The sequence below is a fragment of the Mastacembelus armatus genome, chromosome 14 (genome assembly GCF_900324485.2).
Source record: "Mastacembelus armatus chromosome 14, fMasArm1.2, whole genome shotgun sequence".
NCBI classification, from domain to species: Eukaryota; Metazoa; Chordata; class Actinopteri; order Synbranchiformes; family Mastacembelidae; genus Mastacembelus; species Mastacembelus armatus.
Window position 1 is genome coordinate 9625149 of NC_046646.1, and position 17927 is coordinate 9643075.

General features: G+C 40.9%; 2 protein-coding genes and 1 pseudogene across 2 annotated transcripts; 2 read left to right on the forward strand and 1 right to left on the reverse strand.

Annotated features, from left to right (window-relative positions):
* Positions 1 to 555: 555 nt before the first annotated feature.
* Positions 556 to 2493, forward strand: LOC113143297 (potassium channel subfamily K member 13-like; annotated as a pseudogene).
* A 2081-nt stretch (positions 2494 to 4574) lies between these two features.
* Positions 4575 to 9768, reverse strand: ppm1nb (protein phosphatase, Mg2+/Mn2+ dependent, 1Nb (putative)). Its single transcript, XM_026328381.1, has 6 exons — positions 8772 to 9768; positions 7952 to 8523; positions 5571 to 5688; positions 4964 to 5078; positions 4813 to 4876; positions 4575 to 4729 (listed from the first exon to the last, which is right to left on the reverse strand). The coding sequence occupies exons 1-6, from the start codon at positions 9163 to 9165 to the stop codon at positions 4712 to 4714; spliced, it is 1281 nt and encodes a 426-aa protein (XP_026184166.1). The 5' UTR covers positions 9166 to 9768; the 3' UTR covers positions 4575 to 4711.
* A 1290-nt stretch (positions 9769 to 11058) lies between these two features.
* Positions 11059 to 17178, forward strand: LOC113142494 (reticulon-2-like). Its single transcript, XM_026327493.1, has 7 exons — positions 11059 to 11128; positions 12355 to 12562; positions 12733 to 12871; positions 13272 to 13341; positions 13626 to 13672; positions 13935 to 13993; positions 14099 to 17178. Exons 1-7 carry the CDS (start codon positions 11116 to 11118, stop codon positions 14205 to 14207), a joined length of 645 nt encoding a protein of 214 aa, XP_026183278.1. The 5' UTR covers positions 11059 to 11115; the 3' UTR covers positions 14208 to 17178.
* The last annotated feature ends 749 nt before the right edge of the window (positions 17179 to 17927 follow it).

Sequence of the window (17927 nt, forward strand, 5' to 3'; positions counted from 1 at the left end):
CCACACCTGCCTGCTCCAATCATTCAGGCATCAGACAGCAGGCAGAGGGAACCCATGCCCTTACCTGCAGCACCAGACAAGATTAAAGGAATGAACAGACAGAAATGAAAAGTCATGCTCAACAAATCCTCCCACACAGTCTACAACAACAAGAAAAGGGCCTGACAGAGGGGCTGGGAGCTGAACAGTATAGCCACAGTCTTATAATCTGGCTACGGATCAAAATCCACTGGGGCAGTTTTCAGTTCAGCGCCTTGATCATTGGCATCCTGGTTTTTCCAAGTTACAATTAGTTGTATATTTCAGTGATGACTTGAAATTCCTTGTTTGATGTGACTGAGTGATTACAGGACCGATTATTTTAAGCAAACCTTGTGTTACTTGAACCTCTTTCCTCAGAAGTTCGAAGACGTCTTGAAGAAAAGGATAGTGCTTTTAAAGGAAAGAAGTGATTGCACCAATCAGGCTGTGCTCGAAGACAGAGGGGGTGGGAAAGGGAATGATGATGTCAGTGTTTGACAGATGAAACATCAGGCAGCCTCTCAGTTTGCACAAAAAAAAAAAGAGAAAACTCAAGAGGATCTATCTCACTGGTCATTGTTCATCAGATCCATGGAAGAAGCACAGCAGACCAACGGCGCTCAGGGACCACACGCTGCTGCCAGTGAGCCCAGGTACCAGGTGTGGATTACACATCATAAACTGCTTTTTTAAAAATAAAATTAGTTTTGTTATATAGAACATGTTGCATTTTCTTAACCAAAACTTTCCATGTTGCATGTCTTATCATTTGTGAATGAAATCATTTTAATTAAAGGTGAACATAAAGCATGTAAAGTTAAAAAATTTTAGTTGTAAAACAGATTGTAATTAATGTCTTGTTTGTTCCTCAGATGCATCATTTTTCTCCCATATGATCAAAGCAGTGCTTACTAATTTCCCCCAGGAGATGTTTTTCAATCCTCTGTTGTGTTAATACGTGCACAGTCTGTGCATGTTGTTGCAGTAGTGTATCCGCATTGCCGCTGTGCTCATGGCTCAGAGGAGGGCTGCTGGTGGCTGCTGCTGTCCCAGGGCACCCATGAATGAAGACAATGCTCGTTTCTGCCTGCTGGCTGGGCTCATCCTGCTCTACTTATTATGTGGGGCGGCCATCTTCTCAGCCCTGGAACATCCTTTTGAGCTGCGTGCACGTCATGTCTGGAAACAGCAGCTGGAAAACTTCACCCAGAGATACAGGGTCAACCTGGGTGCCCTGCACACTCTGTTGAGGCAGTACGAGGAGGCGAACGGAGCTGGGATCAGAGTGGACGCGTTGAGGCCCCGCTGGGACTTTTCTGGAGCTTTCTACTTTGTGGGCACAGTGGTCTCCACAATTGGTAAGTTTTCATTTTAAAGTTTCTCAGATGTTTTTTCAGGAGTTATTACCTACTCCACTGTCTGTAACCTTTGGCCCATTGTGTTTACTTTGGTTTACTTTCTCTCTCAGGCTTTGGTATGACCACACCAGCGACTATAGCTGGAAAAATTTCTTAATCTTCTATGGTCTCATTGGTTGTGCTGCCACCATCCTCTTCTTCAACCTCTTCCTGGAGAGGATTATCACAATGTTAGCTTACATCATGCGCTGGTGTCATGAGCGTCGCTTGAGGTGTGCAGGGGTCGGGGTGATGTCGAGCAGGGAGGAGAGATCAGATGAAGAGGACAGCCTGGAAGGGTGGAAACCATCGGTCTATTATGTCATGCTGATCCTAGGAGCGGCATCGATTGTGATCGCATGCAGTGCCTCCACTCTGTACAGCTCCATGGAGAACTGGAGCTATTGTGGACTCCCTTACTTCTGCTTCGTGGCCTTTAGCACCATCGGCTTCGGGGACCTGGTGAGCAGTCAAAGACAGCATTATGAGTCTCAAGAGGCCTACCGGCTTGGAAACTGCCTTTTCATCCTAATGGGAGTATGTTGTATCTATTCACTTTTCAATGTTATTTCTATTGTCATCAAGCAAACTCTTCAACTGGATTCTGGGTAAGCTGGTCTGCTCAGGGCAGCATCGGCTCTGTTCTTGCTCTACACCTGGCTGCTGGGGACTGTGTTGCCCCTGCCTCCAAAACAAAAGTCAGAAACAGAGGCGCCTGCCTGCACGCCCTCAGGCATAAGCGTATAAAACGCAACACCGTACAAGCCCATCTCGACCACGGGAAGACACCGTTACACGGACGGCTCGGTGGGAAACAGTGTGTGACAGTGAGACGGATGGAGGCGTTGTGGCTGATGGGGTATACGTGGGCCGTCGTTTGTCAGGAGAGATGATCTCTGTCAATGAGTTCATGGTGTCCAATAAAGTTCACTTGCACTGCTGCAGAAAACAATTGAGCGAAACAGCCCATCAGGGCCCACGGCAGAGCTACGGTCATCAAAATGGATTCTCGGGTGGTGTGGGAGCTCTGGCAATTATGAATAACCGCCTACAAGAAACCAGCGTGGATAGGTAGCACCTCATTATAAAACAAGCTAACATGTTATTCTTGTACATATATATATATATATATATTGCTTTAGATTTTTTTAAAGCCCAAACCCAATGTATTTGCTAACAAGTGATTTTAAGACAGTCAGTAATTGGTTCTTTTCGGGATGACAAAAGCAAACACAGCCAGAATAATTTCCCTCTAAACATCTGTTCAGTATCTCTCTCAACAATTTCAGTGATAGTCTATGCAGATAATGGCAGACCTGCAGCACGGATTCTGGACAACAAATAATTATTCATTTTCTTCCCTCACTAGAAAAGATGACAAACCGACAAATCCAATTTAAAGAATTCAACATCACTGTGAAGTGGGGTCTGATGTCCTGAAGTGATTGGCTCATACACAAGCAATCAGATGAAAGAAGCCCTGAAGGACCACTTAAACAGGGACTGCTGATTTAAGAGAGCTGCACATGTTTCCCTGCACTACAAATATGGCTCTGTGTGAGGTGAGGTCAGTATTAGTGAACAACCAGGACCAATTGCAGGATCTACCATGAAAACTAGCTATATATATATATAAACAATTAAAGCGTGATTTGTGTTTATACAGAGCCTCCCAAACACGCTACAGTATTACTTAGAAAGAGTCATTTTCATTTATTTGATTATTCACAAGTTGCCCATCCTATTTCATCAGTGCATGTCATTGAAATTCATAGTATTCATGAAACATTGCTGAGATCCAGGGTTTTTCAATAGAGCACGTCTAATCAAACATGGATGTGGAGGACATCCTTATGTCACTAAGTGGCTGCACAGATAATCGCAGGATCACATTAACAGAGCGATTAACATTAAACACGGGTAGGATTTGAGGTCTTTTACTATGCAAGAAAACCCATTTTAATCCATTCCTGTCATTCTGCATCATCTGTGCAACAGATGCTCATTTGGATAATAAGAATAAGGAGAATAGCTTTTCTTAGATACCGTATAAGACAAAATCCCCCATTTTCCTTTAGTGTCCCGTTTGATGAATTGTCTTCACTGTTACTAATTTCCAAATGATAAGCAAAGTAGTTTTTGTGGGTAATTGTGGGTAAAAATACTACAAGTCGCCAGTCAAATGTTCTTATTTAGGGTCAAAACAGTCAATAAACGATGTCTATACACAGAAAATGACTCACTGAAATAAAACAGAGCTGATGAAGATAAACTGACCCATCCTTTAAACAAACATCAAATCCGGTGCTGTTTGTTTTATTCACTATGGAAAAGATGAATAAGGCAGCACAGTACACGTCATCAAACTTATGGAAAAAAAATACATTTCACATACACTGTAGTGATGAATGTACAGACAAATGGGACTAATACATACAAAGAAATGCAAAATATATATAGATGTCAAATATATTTTGATTGGTATGTAAATATAGATTTTAGGTTAGCTGTCCAATTGTTGGATGAGGTCACAAACTAAACACTGTATAACTCTTATGATAATTATCTAGCAGAGGATTTTAACAAATAAGCAGTTCAAATCCAAGTGAATCTATTTTACATGTTAAAAAACACCTCTTCAAAAAGATTTCACACTATCTGTGAAGTGTATTTTTTCTTAATCAGTGGATGTCTTAATCAGTATAATTAAATGTTTAATCAGGTATGTTTGTACATTCCCACCAGTGGTCCAAATGTTAGCACGTTTCCTATTGAAACAAAACTATATAACAGAGCATGCCAGCTGCACATTCCTCAATTTCTCATTTCAAACTGAAATCCTTCAGCTTATTCTTTTATTATATCTATTCCTAAAGTGTCTATTCTTGAACACGGCCCTACATGTACTAACACGTATTTTAGCCAGTGAAAATGTACAATTTCACAGTTGGTTGTTATTCAGTTTTACAGGCTCTCAGTCGAAATGGTCATCTGTACTTTTTGTTCACTGAACATGAGGCTGAGGTTTGTTGCAGGGTCAGTGTCTCTGAGTAAGTTTTTATAAAATGTCTCTCTTGTATAAATATAAAATGTATTTAAGCTTTAATAGATCTCTTTTTGCATTGTATTTGTTATTGTAAGATGCTGCTTGTTAGCATGATGTAAACAAACGTCCATGTCTGTTCATCATCTCCCTTTTTGTCAAATTACACATAGAAAGAGAACACTTTTAATAATATGACATTAGTTACAGCCACTGCCCGGGTTCTTGGACACATTATCCGGCTGACATATTAGGAGCCTCCTGGGTCCTGGACAGACATAAAATGCAGGAAATTGGTGAATTTACTGTACACAGTAAATGAGATAACACATCCTCTTAGCTGCTACTCACATTTGGTACCGTGGGCTTGTGCGTTTCTCTCTGTTGGTAGTAGGCAGAAAAAATGCAGTTCCTTCTGAAACACACAGAAGTAACATGGTATAATTTCCCAATACAGCGTGTGCACATGTGTATATCTGAACACATGTTTTGTGTCTCTTACTTGCTTTGTATGCCTCCACCTGGGGGTAATCCAGGGATGACATTTGATGCAAGGACCGTGAGGACAGACAGCAGGTCGGGTTCATCCCCTCCTGCAGATAGCTCATCATAAATCTCTGTCAGATATCAAAACAAAAAGCATTTTTCTTAGGTTTACATGCAGCTTACATAAGACCGACATTATTTTATTTTTCAATTGTAAACAAATGTTCAGCTGTGGTAAGACCAAAACCAACACCTCAGATCATTTTTGACTTTCTCTATGGCCCTCTGCCTCAACCACATTTCTTAAAAATGGTTAAACATCTTTTTCACTTTTAAAAACTGTCACATAGTTTCCCAGGCATTTTAGCAAACATTACACTAACAGGAGTAAATCTTACATTAGTTGGGAAATATCGTACACTGTGGAATAATGCAGATATGCAAAAGAGCGGCATTGAAGGGTTTAATCTTGTTGGCTATAATCACAAACCATAAAACTCAAGAAAACTGAAAAAAAAGACAGTTTAAACATTTAACCATGACACAAACATAATCTTTAAATGCCTGTTTTGACAGTCTATCAGTCACAGTATCCCATATACGTACTGGTGATACCCACATACCTGCTACTCTGGACTCCAGCATGTCATCCAGCTCGGCCTCCTGGTGTAATGCCTCTGCTGAGAACTGGGGGGCTCCAGGGAAGCACAGCAGGATGATGCTGATGTTGTCCAAGCTGCCCTGTGCAACGAAACAACATCAGCAGAGGTGAGTAATGATGGCTGACCTCACAACTGTCAACATGTTCAACATGATTTAATCCTGGGTCAACACTTTTAGAAACAGTTCATTTTCACCTCAAGGTCACAGAGATGCAGTGGAGCAGGAAACTGGAAAGGAAGAAGCTGTGACATTTGAGGCCATTGTGCCTATGCAAGCTGAAATCCTGTTACATAAGAGAGTGACGGACACAATGGCCACAGTGCAGCTCTGTTGTTAGCATGTGCACTCGTGGTCCTGATGTGTTTCTGTGGAATACAAAATAAACCCAGTTTCTTTTACTATTGGCCTTGGGGTTCTGTGGTTCCCTGGTTTTAAATAGAGAATGACTTTAATGAAGGAATTTGTTTCACTTACAAAGGTAGAAAATAATGCACTGATTCAACTACAGGTAACAACATAACACGATGCAGCTTTAAGGTTAAACTCTTACATTTTCTTTAAGAATTAATTCTACAGATTATTTACATAGTGAAAATATCATTCCCTAAATACCCTTAAATTTAGCAGCGACTCTATAATATGAGCTGGGTGGAGTGGAGTAATTATTCTCCCTCACTGGTATGAAATTATTCCTAATGCACAAGGACAGAACAATGAACAATTCTGTGCTCTTGAAAATCAACCTTCAACCGTCTACACACTCCGAACGAGAGTGGCTGAAATGAGTCCTCACAGGAACCTACAATAATCTCATGTAACCTGTACTGACACCTCTGCAGTCTATTTTAAGGTGATCTGTCAGACTATTGTACCAGTCTATTGCACATTTACAGTGTGCAGCCATTGTGTATATGAGACAGAAGCAGATCTTTAGCAGGAGCCAGTGCTGCCTTTTCATTCTGAATGTTCGCTACTGGAGACAAAGACACTACTGTCTGGCTCACTTTTAGATCTTTGCCTCTGTATGGTGTATGTGTGCCTATAATCACAATGAATCACAATAACAATTATACCTTGTATGTGAAAAGAGCTGCTTGTATGCTAGTAAACAGAAACGTAACAGTTCACAGTATAAACTCAAAGGTGATAATGTTCTATGTTGTGTTTGCAGCGTGTTTCTGCTGCCCCCTAATAAGTCACAAAATAAATTGTTACAGCTTTAAGGGGGATGGAGGGGGGGGGGGCAGGCTAGAATAGTGCATGTCATGTTCAGTGCCAGTTTGGCTTGAATCTATAGGTCGTCTATGCTTCTTAATTCCTTATAGCCTTATTATATCATTGCTAATAGCTATAATGCATTCAAAGGCCAAGATTCACACCTCTGTACAGATTTTAATAACTTAAACTTTTAAATGGGGGATTATTTTATCAACAACTCATTTTTATTTTTATTACACAGATGCCCACTAAGGAAGTTTTGAACCCCCGTGGAGCACCGTCCGTTCAAACAACAGGGTCCCACAACAAATTACAACAATGTTAAACCATCTGGTATAGATTAAAGCAGAAAGCTGCAATCATCATTGTATATAATGGTTTTCATTAAGGGCAGTACGGTGGCTGAGTGGTTAGCACCGTTGCCTCACAGCAAGAAGTTTCCTGCATCAAAACCCAGCAGGGGTCTTTCTATGTGGAGTTTGCATGTTCTCCCCGTGCTTGTGTGGGTTTTCTCCAGGTACTCTGGTTTCCTCCCACAGTCCAAAAACATGTATGTCAGGTTGATTGGTGACTCTAAATTGCCCATAGGAGTGAGTGTGAGTGTGTGAGGTTGTGTGTCTCTATGTGGCCCTGAGATGGACTGGTGACCTGTCCAGGGTGGACCCCTGCCTTTCACCCAAAGAGAGCTGGGATAGGCTCCAGCAGGTCCCTGTGACCCTGGTTAAGGAATAAGTGGGTATAGATGATGGATGGATGGTTTTCAAATATATAAGTATAATCAAATCTGTTGGACAGAAAAGTTAAACATGAGAAAGGTCGGTGAGTTATAGTCACAGTCATACATAGTCATATCAGCTGTGTGCACTATTATCTGTCCCTGAGTAACCTTAAAAACACTGAGCTCCTTTCTGAAAAAATGGGATGATTCATGCAGCATATCAAGCCAAACCAACGCAGTCACAGTTGAAGGGATTAACTAAAATCCACAGCCCATTAAATATTATGTAACTCAGTTTGAAGTTGAAATGGTGTTTAAAATCAGTAATAAGGATTTCCCATTCAAACTGATGAACATACAGAAATGCAGATCACTTTGCAATAGATAAGAACCTGTGACTCTGACCTTATAGAGACAGAGGTCAATGACCTGAGTGCAGACATCCCTCAGGTCAGTGCAGACACGCAGTCGGTTGTGGATGAAGGCGCACAGGTCCTCATTGCTGATGATGTCCCACACCCCATCACAGGCAAGCACCAGGAACTCGTCTGCTAGAGAGCGCTCTAACACGCACACCTCTGGCTCTGGTGACACCATCTGCTGGCTGGGTGTCCGGTTCTCTGCCCCCTTGTAGCTGAAGTCCCCGAGAGCACGGGACACAGCCAAGGAACCATTGATCCGTTGGAGGGTTACAGCGCCACCTGCACTCTCAATACGCTCTTTCTCCAAAGGACTGTAAGGTTTGTGGTCCTCGGTGGAGTAGCAAACCTGGCCAGACCGGCACAGTATGGCCCTTGAATCACCACAGTTAGCAAAGTAGATATAATATGGTGAGATGAGAGTGGCCACCACAGTGGTGCCGCCCCTCTCCCAGCCTTCTCGACGTGCCACAGAGTGCAAGTGCTTGTCTGTTTGCAGGAAGCCCTCTATGATGGCTTCTTTCACCTTTTCAGGATTGTCCTCTGGTTCTATTCCACCTGTGTGTTCACAGAAATACAGTTTGTGACACAAGCATCACATGAGACAGTATAAAATCATAACATCGAATAAAAGAGATATTTGCAAAATACAACGAGAAGTGATCAGTCACAATTTAGATGTTTTATGTACGGAACTTTTCTCCTCAACAACTGAGCATCATTGCAATAAATCAGCAATTTGTATTAAGACACCGTGATTTTGCTATACTGAGTTCAGTGATGTGTTTTTAATCCATATCTCTCACCTAAGATGTGACCCAGAAGGTGCTGGGAGCAGTACTGTGCCACCGTACTGCCCGCGTGACCATCGAACACAGCAAAGAAGCTCCAGTCAGCCAGCTGTCCACCCAACTGTGGCGCACAGTTGTGGAAGTCCTCCATGTTGGCCCTCCAGCCCTGCATGCTTCCCAGGGCATAAGTGATTCCCCAGCGGGCACAGCCCTCCTCTGTCAGCTTGTCCAGGACCGGACGGTCAAGGTAGGGGCTAGGGATGGCCTCCTCCTTCTCCCCAGGCTGCTTTCCTTCTGCTGCTCCTCCTCGACCCCCCTTGAAGAAAGAGCTGACCCTCTTCTCTGTCTCTTTTACCAGCTGCCGCACAAACGCAGGCATCTCCACACTTCCCTTCCTGGCTGTCCTCATAGTTCAGATACACAGCTGATTTTTGGGTAATTTGCTTGAGTCCCTGCCCCGGTGTTTGTTGCTGGGATGGAGGGCTGAGCCCGGCCTGATGATGGGCCTATGTGGTGTCTGTGTAACACTGCTGCTCCAGGGCTCAGAGCATGGCTGCCTGAGCTGATGGATGTTCTCTGTGCTGGCTGCTCACCCTCTTCTCCCGGCTCATCTCCTTTCTCTCCTCTCTCCTTTCTCTCTCTCCGGAGACCTCACTGATCAGTGTTTTCTGCTCCACTCATCCTACCTCTCCTTCTGGTTTGGTCGCTCCTCTGTGCTGCTGTGATTTCACCTTCTCCCTGGCTTTTTCATAGCTCTTCCATCTTTCACCAGCTCTCCCCTTGCCTTGTTATTTTCCCTGCCTCAACTGTGATTGGCTGGTTATTTGTGTGCACCAATCCCTGCACGGCTTGCATCCCCACTGTCATGACTGAGCCCATTCTCTGTCAGCGTCCTCCTAACTGCAGCTCAGCCACTCCCACATGTTTGGTAATCTTAACCTTTGATCGGTTGGGATTATGGGCTTCTGTGGATTACAGGACTATCAGGACATTTAGCACAAAGTGAATGACTTATGGTGGGAAGAAGAGACACAGGAAAAAGAGGGCTTATTTTCATCATGCACACAGATCCACCTAAACAAATATATCACTTTCACATGATGATCACATCCACAGGGTTTCATCCTGTTGCACAGACAGTTTTAAACCAGAAATCAGAAATAAGAGCTGCATTCTTCCTTTAATTTTGAAATGCTTTGGCAATATTGCAAAAAAAAAAAAAAAATCTTTCTAAATTTATCTGCACGTGTCTCTTGGGTCTTTGATAATTTTTTAACAAATAATTTTTTTTCTGGTTCTTAATATGGCAATAAAGAAGAATTTGTTGCAGACTGGATGTGCCTATTAATCACTGTAGTAAAATGGTCAGTGTTTTATTATTTTCAAGGCAACAGCAAAGGAAACAATATCATATGAGACTTAATCTGAAATTTTGTATGGTTTATATTTTCAGAGACAATATTTAAAAATACAATTGAGATAAAAGGACAAAAATCCCAGCATGTTTTCATTTTTACATTTTGTTCTGAAAAAAAAAAAAGTCATTTTGGTTTTGCGTGGTTATGCATGTACTCACAACACGGCTTATAGAGGATTTATTTGGCACAATTCCCTGAACAACTGCTCAAACCTGTGGAGTCAGCCAGGATGACATTGCCTCTTTCTGTGATTCTCATCCTACTTTTGGGGTGGAGACTCTGCCAGGCGTGCTGCTGTGACCAGCCAGGAAAGGATGGTCCCTGATCACACAAGAGAAACAATGACGATAAAGTAGTTGTCTGAGACACTGGTAAGAAAATGAAATGAAAGGTTACATAATTCTTGGATCATTGACACTGCACAGAAAATACCTACCTGTCATTCCTGCGTGGATGTAAAATGTGATAAGTGAAGCATCTCAACCTTTTTCCCATTAGAGCATACTGTGTTTCTCATTATGATTCGTGATTTATTATAAATTTGTTAGTTTGTTGTGAACAGTGCAATGAATGACTGGTGGAGACAGCAGCCTGCTCTCATCGGTTGTGTTTTCATTGTTTTCATTGCTCCTGTTTGTTGATACATTTTGCATTAAAGGTTGTTCCTGGCTGAATGTGAAGGTCTCTGGGTGCAGGTCAGCCACCAACTGGATCCATGAGAGTCCCTGAAAGCTAAGGGACATGTACATGCTGATGTCTCAGGTTCCCAATTTGAGTGTGTGTGTGTGTGAATCCAAACAGGGGGTATCCAATACAGGATAAAATTAGGCCAGGCAGGCCTTATATTGCTGACGGAGCCGGAGTGGCCAAAAAAAGCCTGGGGTGCAATCCAGCAGTGGAAGCACAAGGAAGAGAAGAGAGCAAGCAGGATCACAGCTGAAATGGCCACCAAACGTAAGGAAATAAATGGTGACAGCTTTAAGTAAAGAGAATCAGTGCAGACAGAGAACTGGTCAGAGTCCAGCTGTCAGGTGGAGGAGACAATTTATTTTTTCCTGTATGCTGGGAAGGTGTGAATACAGACAGGATGGCAAGTCAAACACTAGGTCTAGCACGTCTTTCATTTGGTGGACAGATGGACAAATGGGACTCAGCTAAATGAGACCCTATTGCTGATTGAATGTTGTTTATTTCATTCTAGATGGTCCAAGTTGTCCCATAAGAAAAAAAAGATTGATATGTCTCGTCTTGACAGGGCGATTTTTCAGACTTTGCCATTAAATAAGTGTTCACCTATCTATTTCTCTGGAAACATGATTATAAGAGCAGGGCTGTTAGTTTCATTGTGTGTGTGTGTGTGTGTGTGAGTGTGAAAACATGACACTGTTGCTTGTAAATTGACTTTTGAAAGACAAGTTGCTGTTATGTGTGTCTCTGTGTGTGAACCTTTATGTGTAAGATTCCTGAGGATTTGTTTTAATAAGATAATTATCTTGACATTAACACTGCAGTTGGGGGGCGCGTCTGATGTTTTGGTGTTTGAAGATCTAATGTCATAATATAACTCAGTATAATTAATTATTGATTTATTATTCATTCAGAAATTTGCAGCGGCCATTATGAAAAATAGCATTTTCATTTTGAGAAATATTTTCACCTAAAATAACTTCCTGTTTGGCAAGAAGGAGAAAAAAATAGAATTTCCATGACTTTTATAAGGTATTTTTTTATAGGTTAGTCCCATTAACTGTATATTGACTTTGTACTATATGACAGTTATTGATGACTGAATCTGATTGTTCCTCTCCAGGATGTACTCTGCATTGTTTCTGTTATTTTTCTTTGGCATTTGTTTAATTCTTCTGATTCCAGATATTATTATTTAGAATACACTGTTTTTTTTTTCAAATATGCAACATGTTTAATCCAAATCAAGTACTGCAGGTACCTGCCATATTTAGCTATTTACCTCCTCATATATAGTTCAAACATCGGATTCCAGCTCTAAAAGTAAAAATATATGTTTTTAAATAGATAACATTTGATCTCATATAACTAAAGCTTCTCTGGCACAGACGGGATGGTGTGTGTCACCTTTCCAGGTGGTTACAGTATAAAACAGCTGCTTGCTAAGCAGATGATGCACTGCAAAGCCTTGAAATGATCACTTTGTTTTGCAGTTGTGGATCTGTTGTATTGGCGGAACATGAGGAAGACCGGTGTGGTGTTCACAGGCTTGGTGATCGGTCTGGCTAGCCTGTTCCAGCTCAGTGCCATTACCGTGCTCTCCCACATCTGTCTGGGTGTCATGTGTGTCACCTTCCCCCTCCGTCTCTACTATAAACTGCTGGAGGTGCTGCGTTGGAACCCTGGGGTGCACCCCTTCCAGTGAGTCTGTTGATTGACATAAGTTAGGTTTTCTATCCCACATACACTGTGGCATTGCTCTCTCTGGGTTAAAACTTTCAATTCTGTTAGACCTTCAGCCAAATGTGGAGTCTGTGGTAACTGTATATAACCTGGTTTTTCTAATTGTGTCTTTTTGTGCCTGTTGTGAGGTCATACTTGAACTATGACGGCTCACTGACAGATAAGGAAACGGTGATGCTGGTAGAGGAAGTGGTGCTACTGATCGCTTTTGCCATCACAGAGTTCAAACGCCTCATTTTCATCGACAGCATATTTGACTCCATTAAGGTCTGAGCATGATGATAAAATAATCACTGATACCATGTGAGCCAAATTAATGCATGCACACCAACTGATTCATAAACACTCAAAGCTGAAACCTAAAAGCAGAGCTGTAGAAAATGGTAGAAAAACAAGACAGTACTGATGTTTTTCTGTTTTTTTTTAATGCAATATTCCCCTATGTGGAGGATTTGACGAGCTTTGACCTTTCTCTGAGTAGCAGAAGAGACACTCTGGCAGACAGGACTGCATGCTACTATCACAATGGGTTTAGAGCACCGGCAAACCAAAACAATCCCTGAATACATGTAAAAGCCAGTGGACAATTATCTGTTAGTATTGTCAACCTTTTCACAATACAGGTAGTAATCAACAAGTCACATACCTTCTCTTCTCCTTGTCTCAGTTTGTTGTGCTGCTGTACCTGTTGAGCTACGTGGGCGTCCTGACCAACGGGCTGACTCTGGTGATAACTGGTGAGTTGAACTGGTTCCATTCTTACTTCTCACATTTACTCTAACAGGGCTCCCTCCTGGCACCCTTGTGTGGTCTGTGGTGCCAAAGTCACATGCTTTGTGCTCCCATCTGTCCACTCCTACCTCATCCTGAAGAACATCCAAATGTACTGTGCTATTCATTGTACATGCAAAACCTCCTAGTACTGTAATAGTGTCAGTATGAGTTACAACACATCCTATTGTATTAACCGATTATTTTCATGGTGGTGAATCACGTTTTCTCTGCTGTCCTTGTTTTACAGCTGTGATTGCTGTTTTCTCTCTTCCTCTGTTGTACAAAAAGCAGCAGGTGAGACCGTACCTGGCCAAATCCCACTTTTTAACAATTAACATTAAGCCACTTTTTGAGAACATCACAAACCTACTCAAGCAGAAACACAGCAGCATATAGGATTAAAAAAAAAACTCTCAAAGTGGTTGCATGTATAAAAGCCACAGCACACGAAACACAGCATTGTTTTCTTTGAGAGAATAATGACAGTGTTATTTCAGTCAAACTGTCTCACAGAGACGCTATGAACTCACTGGCCCATCTGTCACTGTGCTGACAGGTGCGGATAAGGAGGATGGTTAGAGCAGTCAGAGCTTTTGTAAAGAGAATCAAAAACCTGTAAGTAACCTGTCTTTACATTGTGTAATACATTTTGAAATATGCTCTTTATATCATGCTAACAAATATATGTAGATGTGTTGTAATGCCCCTGTTTTGTTGCAGATGCCAGAGTCTGTATGATTCAGTGAGACCCTCTCCTGCCCCTGCACCCGCCCCAAAAACTGCACCTCTAGCCGCGCCTGCCTCCAAACAGAAAGCCAAGTCAAAGTAACTTTCTGGTTGTGTGTTGAAAGCAGCCAGGATTTGTGATTTGGAAAATGTTGGAATGGTACATCCTCTGTGGGGCCGGTGGAGGGGCTCATTTCCATTTCCACGCCGTGATGTTTGTTTATGGGAGCAAGATTTAATCAATCCTGACAGCTGAAACAAAGCTGCCATTCACTCAAGGACAGGAAGGGGAAGTGTATGAAGAGAGGAATTTTATTTACAGAGATGATTTCTGTGGGCAGCGTTAAATGTAACCAGTTCACACAATCGTCTACTCCAAGCAGGCGCAGCACAGAATGTCACTGTTTATTTGTCTTTGATAACAGGTCTATTTTTACATAACTAGTGAACACTGTGTTCCTGTTGAGCTGCAGAATTATTCATAATGAAGCGGTGGAGCATTATTGCTGCTTCCACTATTTAGCATCATTTATTTTTAGTTGAATAGAATAAAGCTGACACTAACATCACCTGCGATTAATGAACATTAACGGTGTTGTGCTTGCTGTACTGAATTATTAGCATAAACTTTCTGTGCAGCTACTCCTTACGGCTTTCATGAGACCCATAAGAGAAATAATGAGAACACTGTCTGCTCTTTGTCTGCTAACGTTGTTTAATGAGATAAGCACAGTGACTTCTTGCTGCTCCCGGGGCAGTTTAAGAGTCTAAAGATACAAAGCGAGAGCAGCCTCAAGACACCTGCAGAAACACCAGCTGTATTGGTATTGATTGATGGCACAGTGCTTTTCTGGCACAAAATGTTGTTTCGTTTTACTGATAGGAAACAACTTGATTTATTTCTGCACTTATATATTGACTGTTAGTTAAAATCTGTAAACAACATTTGAGGAAAACATTTACATATTGTTTTATCACCTTGTATGTTGATATGGTGAACTTATTAACAAATAGTTGCTTATTTACACATCCAGTAGACTTAAGCAGCAACATTTGCATTTGTTTGGAGTCATATTTATATGACTATTCACCCTCTTTAGCTCTTTTTTTGTTTTTTTAAGCAACAGAGAAACATCTTAGCTATGAAGCTGCTAAATGTGCTACTACTTCACTAATCGCACCACTGCTAACTTTGGCAGTCTGCTGGTCGGAGCGGATAGTGTGCAGTGCAACTTTTTAGCTGGACACAGTTGAAAACAGGGTAAGAGTGAACCAAACCAAAAAAGCTGCAGCATGAAAAAAAAAAAAAAAAAAAAAAAAAAAAAAAAGGGCTGAATGATGCTAAAATGCTCTGTAGAGCTATGCGTGCCTTGCATTGTTGCATTGTTAATAGAAAAATACTGATTAGAGCTCTGAACTTGGTAGAATGTTTATTGTCTTTTATTCTCTCTGTGCTGCAAGGAAGAACATGCTGCTAAAAATCTAGTTTTCTTTGCTTTACTGAGCTCTCGCCTTTGTTTTGTTGTAACTTTAGAGTCTTCTATCTAAACGTAACTAACAACATAATGAACTAACATCTTCAAAACAACACACCACATCAACCTTGTCTCTTTTGGACTATTGTGTGAGCGAGTTGCACAATAATCTGCCTTCAGAGACCATCTACAGATTTTAAAGTATTTGTAAAATGCTCATCCTCATCATCAAATAGCCAATTACATAAATTACAAAATGGAGACCCAAAATCATATGTGCTTTCATTTTGCAAAGCCATGAACTTGACTTTTAATATTTCTGTCAGTTAAAAATATATAACTATTTAATAATACTGATCCACATCATCATCTTCCTAATCAACCAACCTGAGAACATGTTCATTAGTTAATTGGCCTATACGTATCTCTTGGACCTTTGCCTTTTACTGTAACACTACTAATCGGTCTGGACGCCTCAGTTGTGACCTGACATAAAGAGTTGCACTTGTTTCTGTAATTTACTTTTGGTTGTGTGGACAGATTTTTCACCACTTGCAACTCAAAATCTCTCAGTGCTGAAACTGAGATGATGTTGAATACATAATAACAAAATGTTCAACTTTGAGTGCACTTGTCCTTTATTCGTACAGCTGTGTGGTTTTAGCTGCCAAACCTGAGCCAGTAAACTGTAAGCAGTTATTTCAGTGCAGCTGTTTCACCAGCATGCTATTGTTAGCATTTCAGATTATTGGTGCTCTCTAGTGGATGAAGCTGCATTCATACTAACATGTCTTAATGAGCTTAAGTTATTTACTTTAATTTTGCATTATGATTTTGGGTGAAAGCAGCCCTGCACATATGTCGGGCTTAAAGTGGGGCTTCAAGTGTTTCAATATGAAATGAAAAAAAATAAATAAAGGATCAGTACACCTAATTTATGAAAAAAAAAAAAAAACCACACATTTTACTATTTGCCCCCAGTGGTGTACAGATCTGCAGATAGTCTTTGTTTAATTTTTCCAGATTAAAAATTTTGATAAGGAAAGTAAGCACCTTTAACCAATAGTTTCTGATAAGATACTCTGCTGTAGAATTATGTAAATGTAAAATTCAAAAGCTGTAAGCAACACAAACAAAAGTACAGGATAAGAGCAGATATCACAAAGCCTGGAGCATAAAACCAAAACTATCTGCATCACTATTACTAGAAGCAAAAGTGGGAAAAACGTCTGCACAATGTGGGTGAACTGACCCTTTAATAATGCAGCGCTGCAGTTTACTGTGGTCATTTTTTGAAGTATTATCAGTATAATATCAATTTTACTGCCTGTCTCTGGCTGTTGACATTTAACTTGCATCTTTGCAATCAATTTATTATTTTCTTGTAGGAGCATTTCTCTAAATACAATGGTCAAATGTGGAAAAATAAAAGTATAACTGTAGTCATTAAAACAAACAAACTATTGTCTAAAGCCAGGCATGGTTTGTTATGCCTGGTTTGTTACACTTTTGTTTGAAGTTTACTTATTTCTAGGTATTTATTATTTTTTATTATTTCCTATTGTTATGCTGCTCCCCAATAAAAAGGTATTTATTAAAGATTTAGGTGAGTTTGTTTTGGACTCCTGAAGGAAATCTTAATCCCTTTGTGTCTTTGTCTTTAAATTATTACCAATGACATGAGAGAACGTCTCCACACGTTACCTTCTGACCTCTCTGTGTTATGAATGAACAACAATGATGCCTCTGGTCTGTTTAAGTGCCAAGACAGTGTCGGGGTGCTGGTACTGTGCCAACCTGCTTCACACCTTTGCTTTTTTTCTACTGTGACACGTCAAAATGTTTTCTGTGAAAAAGGTCTATTGCTCTTCAGTGTGTAAATCAGTATAGGCAAATTTAGGATTTAAGTCCCTAAAGCTAAATAAACCCTTGGCTAAATGCCAGTAAACAGTTATACTTCTATTATCCCTGCAGTCAATATGATATACAGTTTGATCTTTCATTTTTAAATAATTGTTAACTTTCCACATGAAAGAATCCATCTTCAGCATAATATATAATATATAATAAAAAGACACTCCATATCCACTTTAAAGTTTCCATCCAGAGAGCTGAGCCAAGGGTCATATTTACTTTATTTATATTCCCTGATGGTGATACTACACACACCATCGGAGGTTGCACTGACACCTCTGATCACTAGGTGTTGCTCTTGGAGAGTCTCAGCTTTGTGCCTTCACAAGTCAGCGGAGAAACTCAGAGCACTGATCAAAAGAAATGAATGAATCGTGACGAACGTTTTCACCATCGTGTGGTGTCAACACATCGACACAAGACTCAGCTCCCCA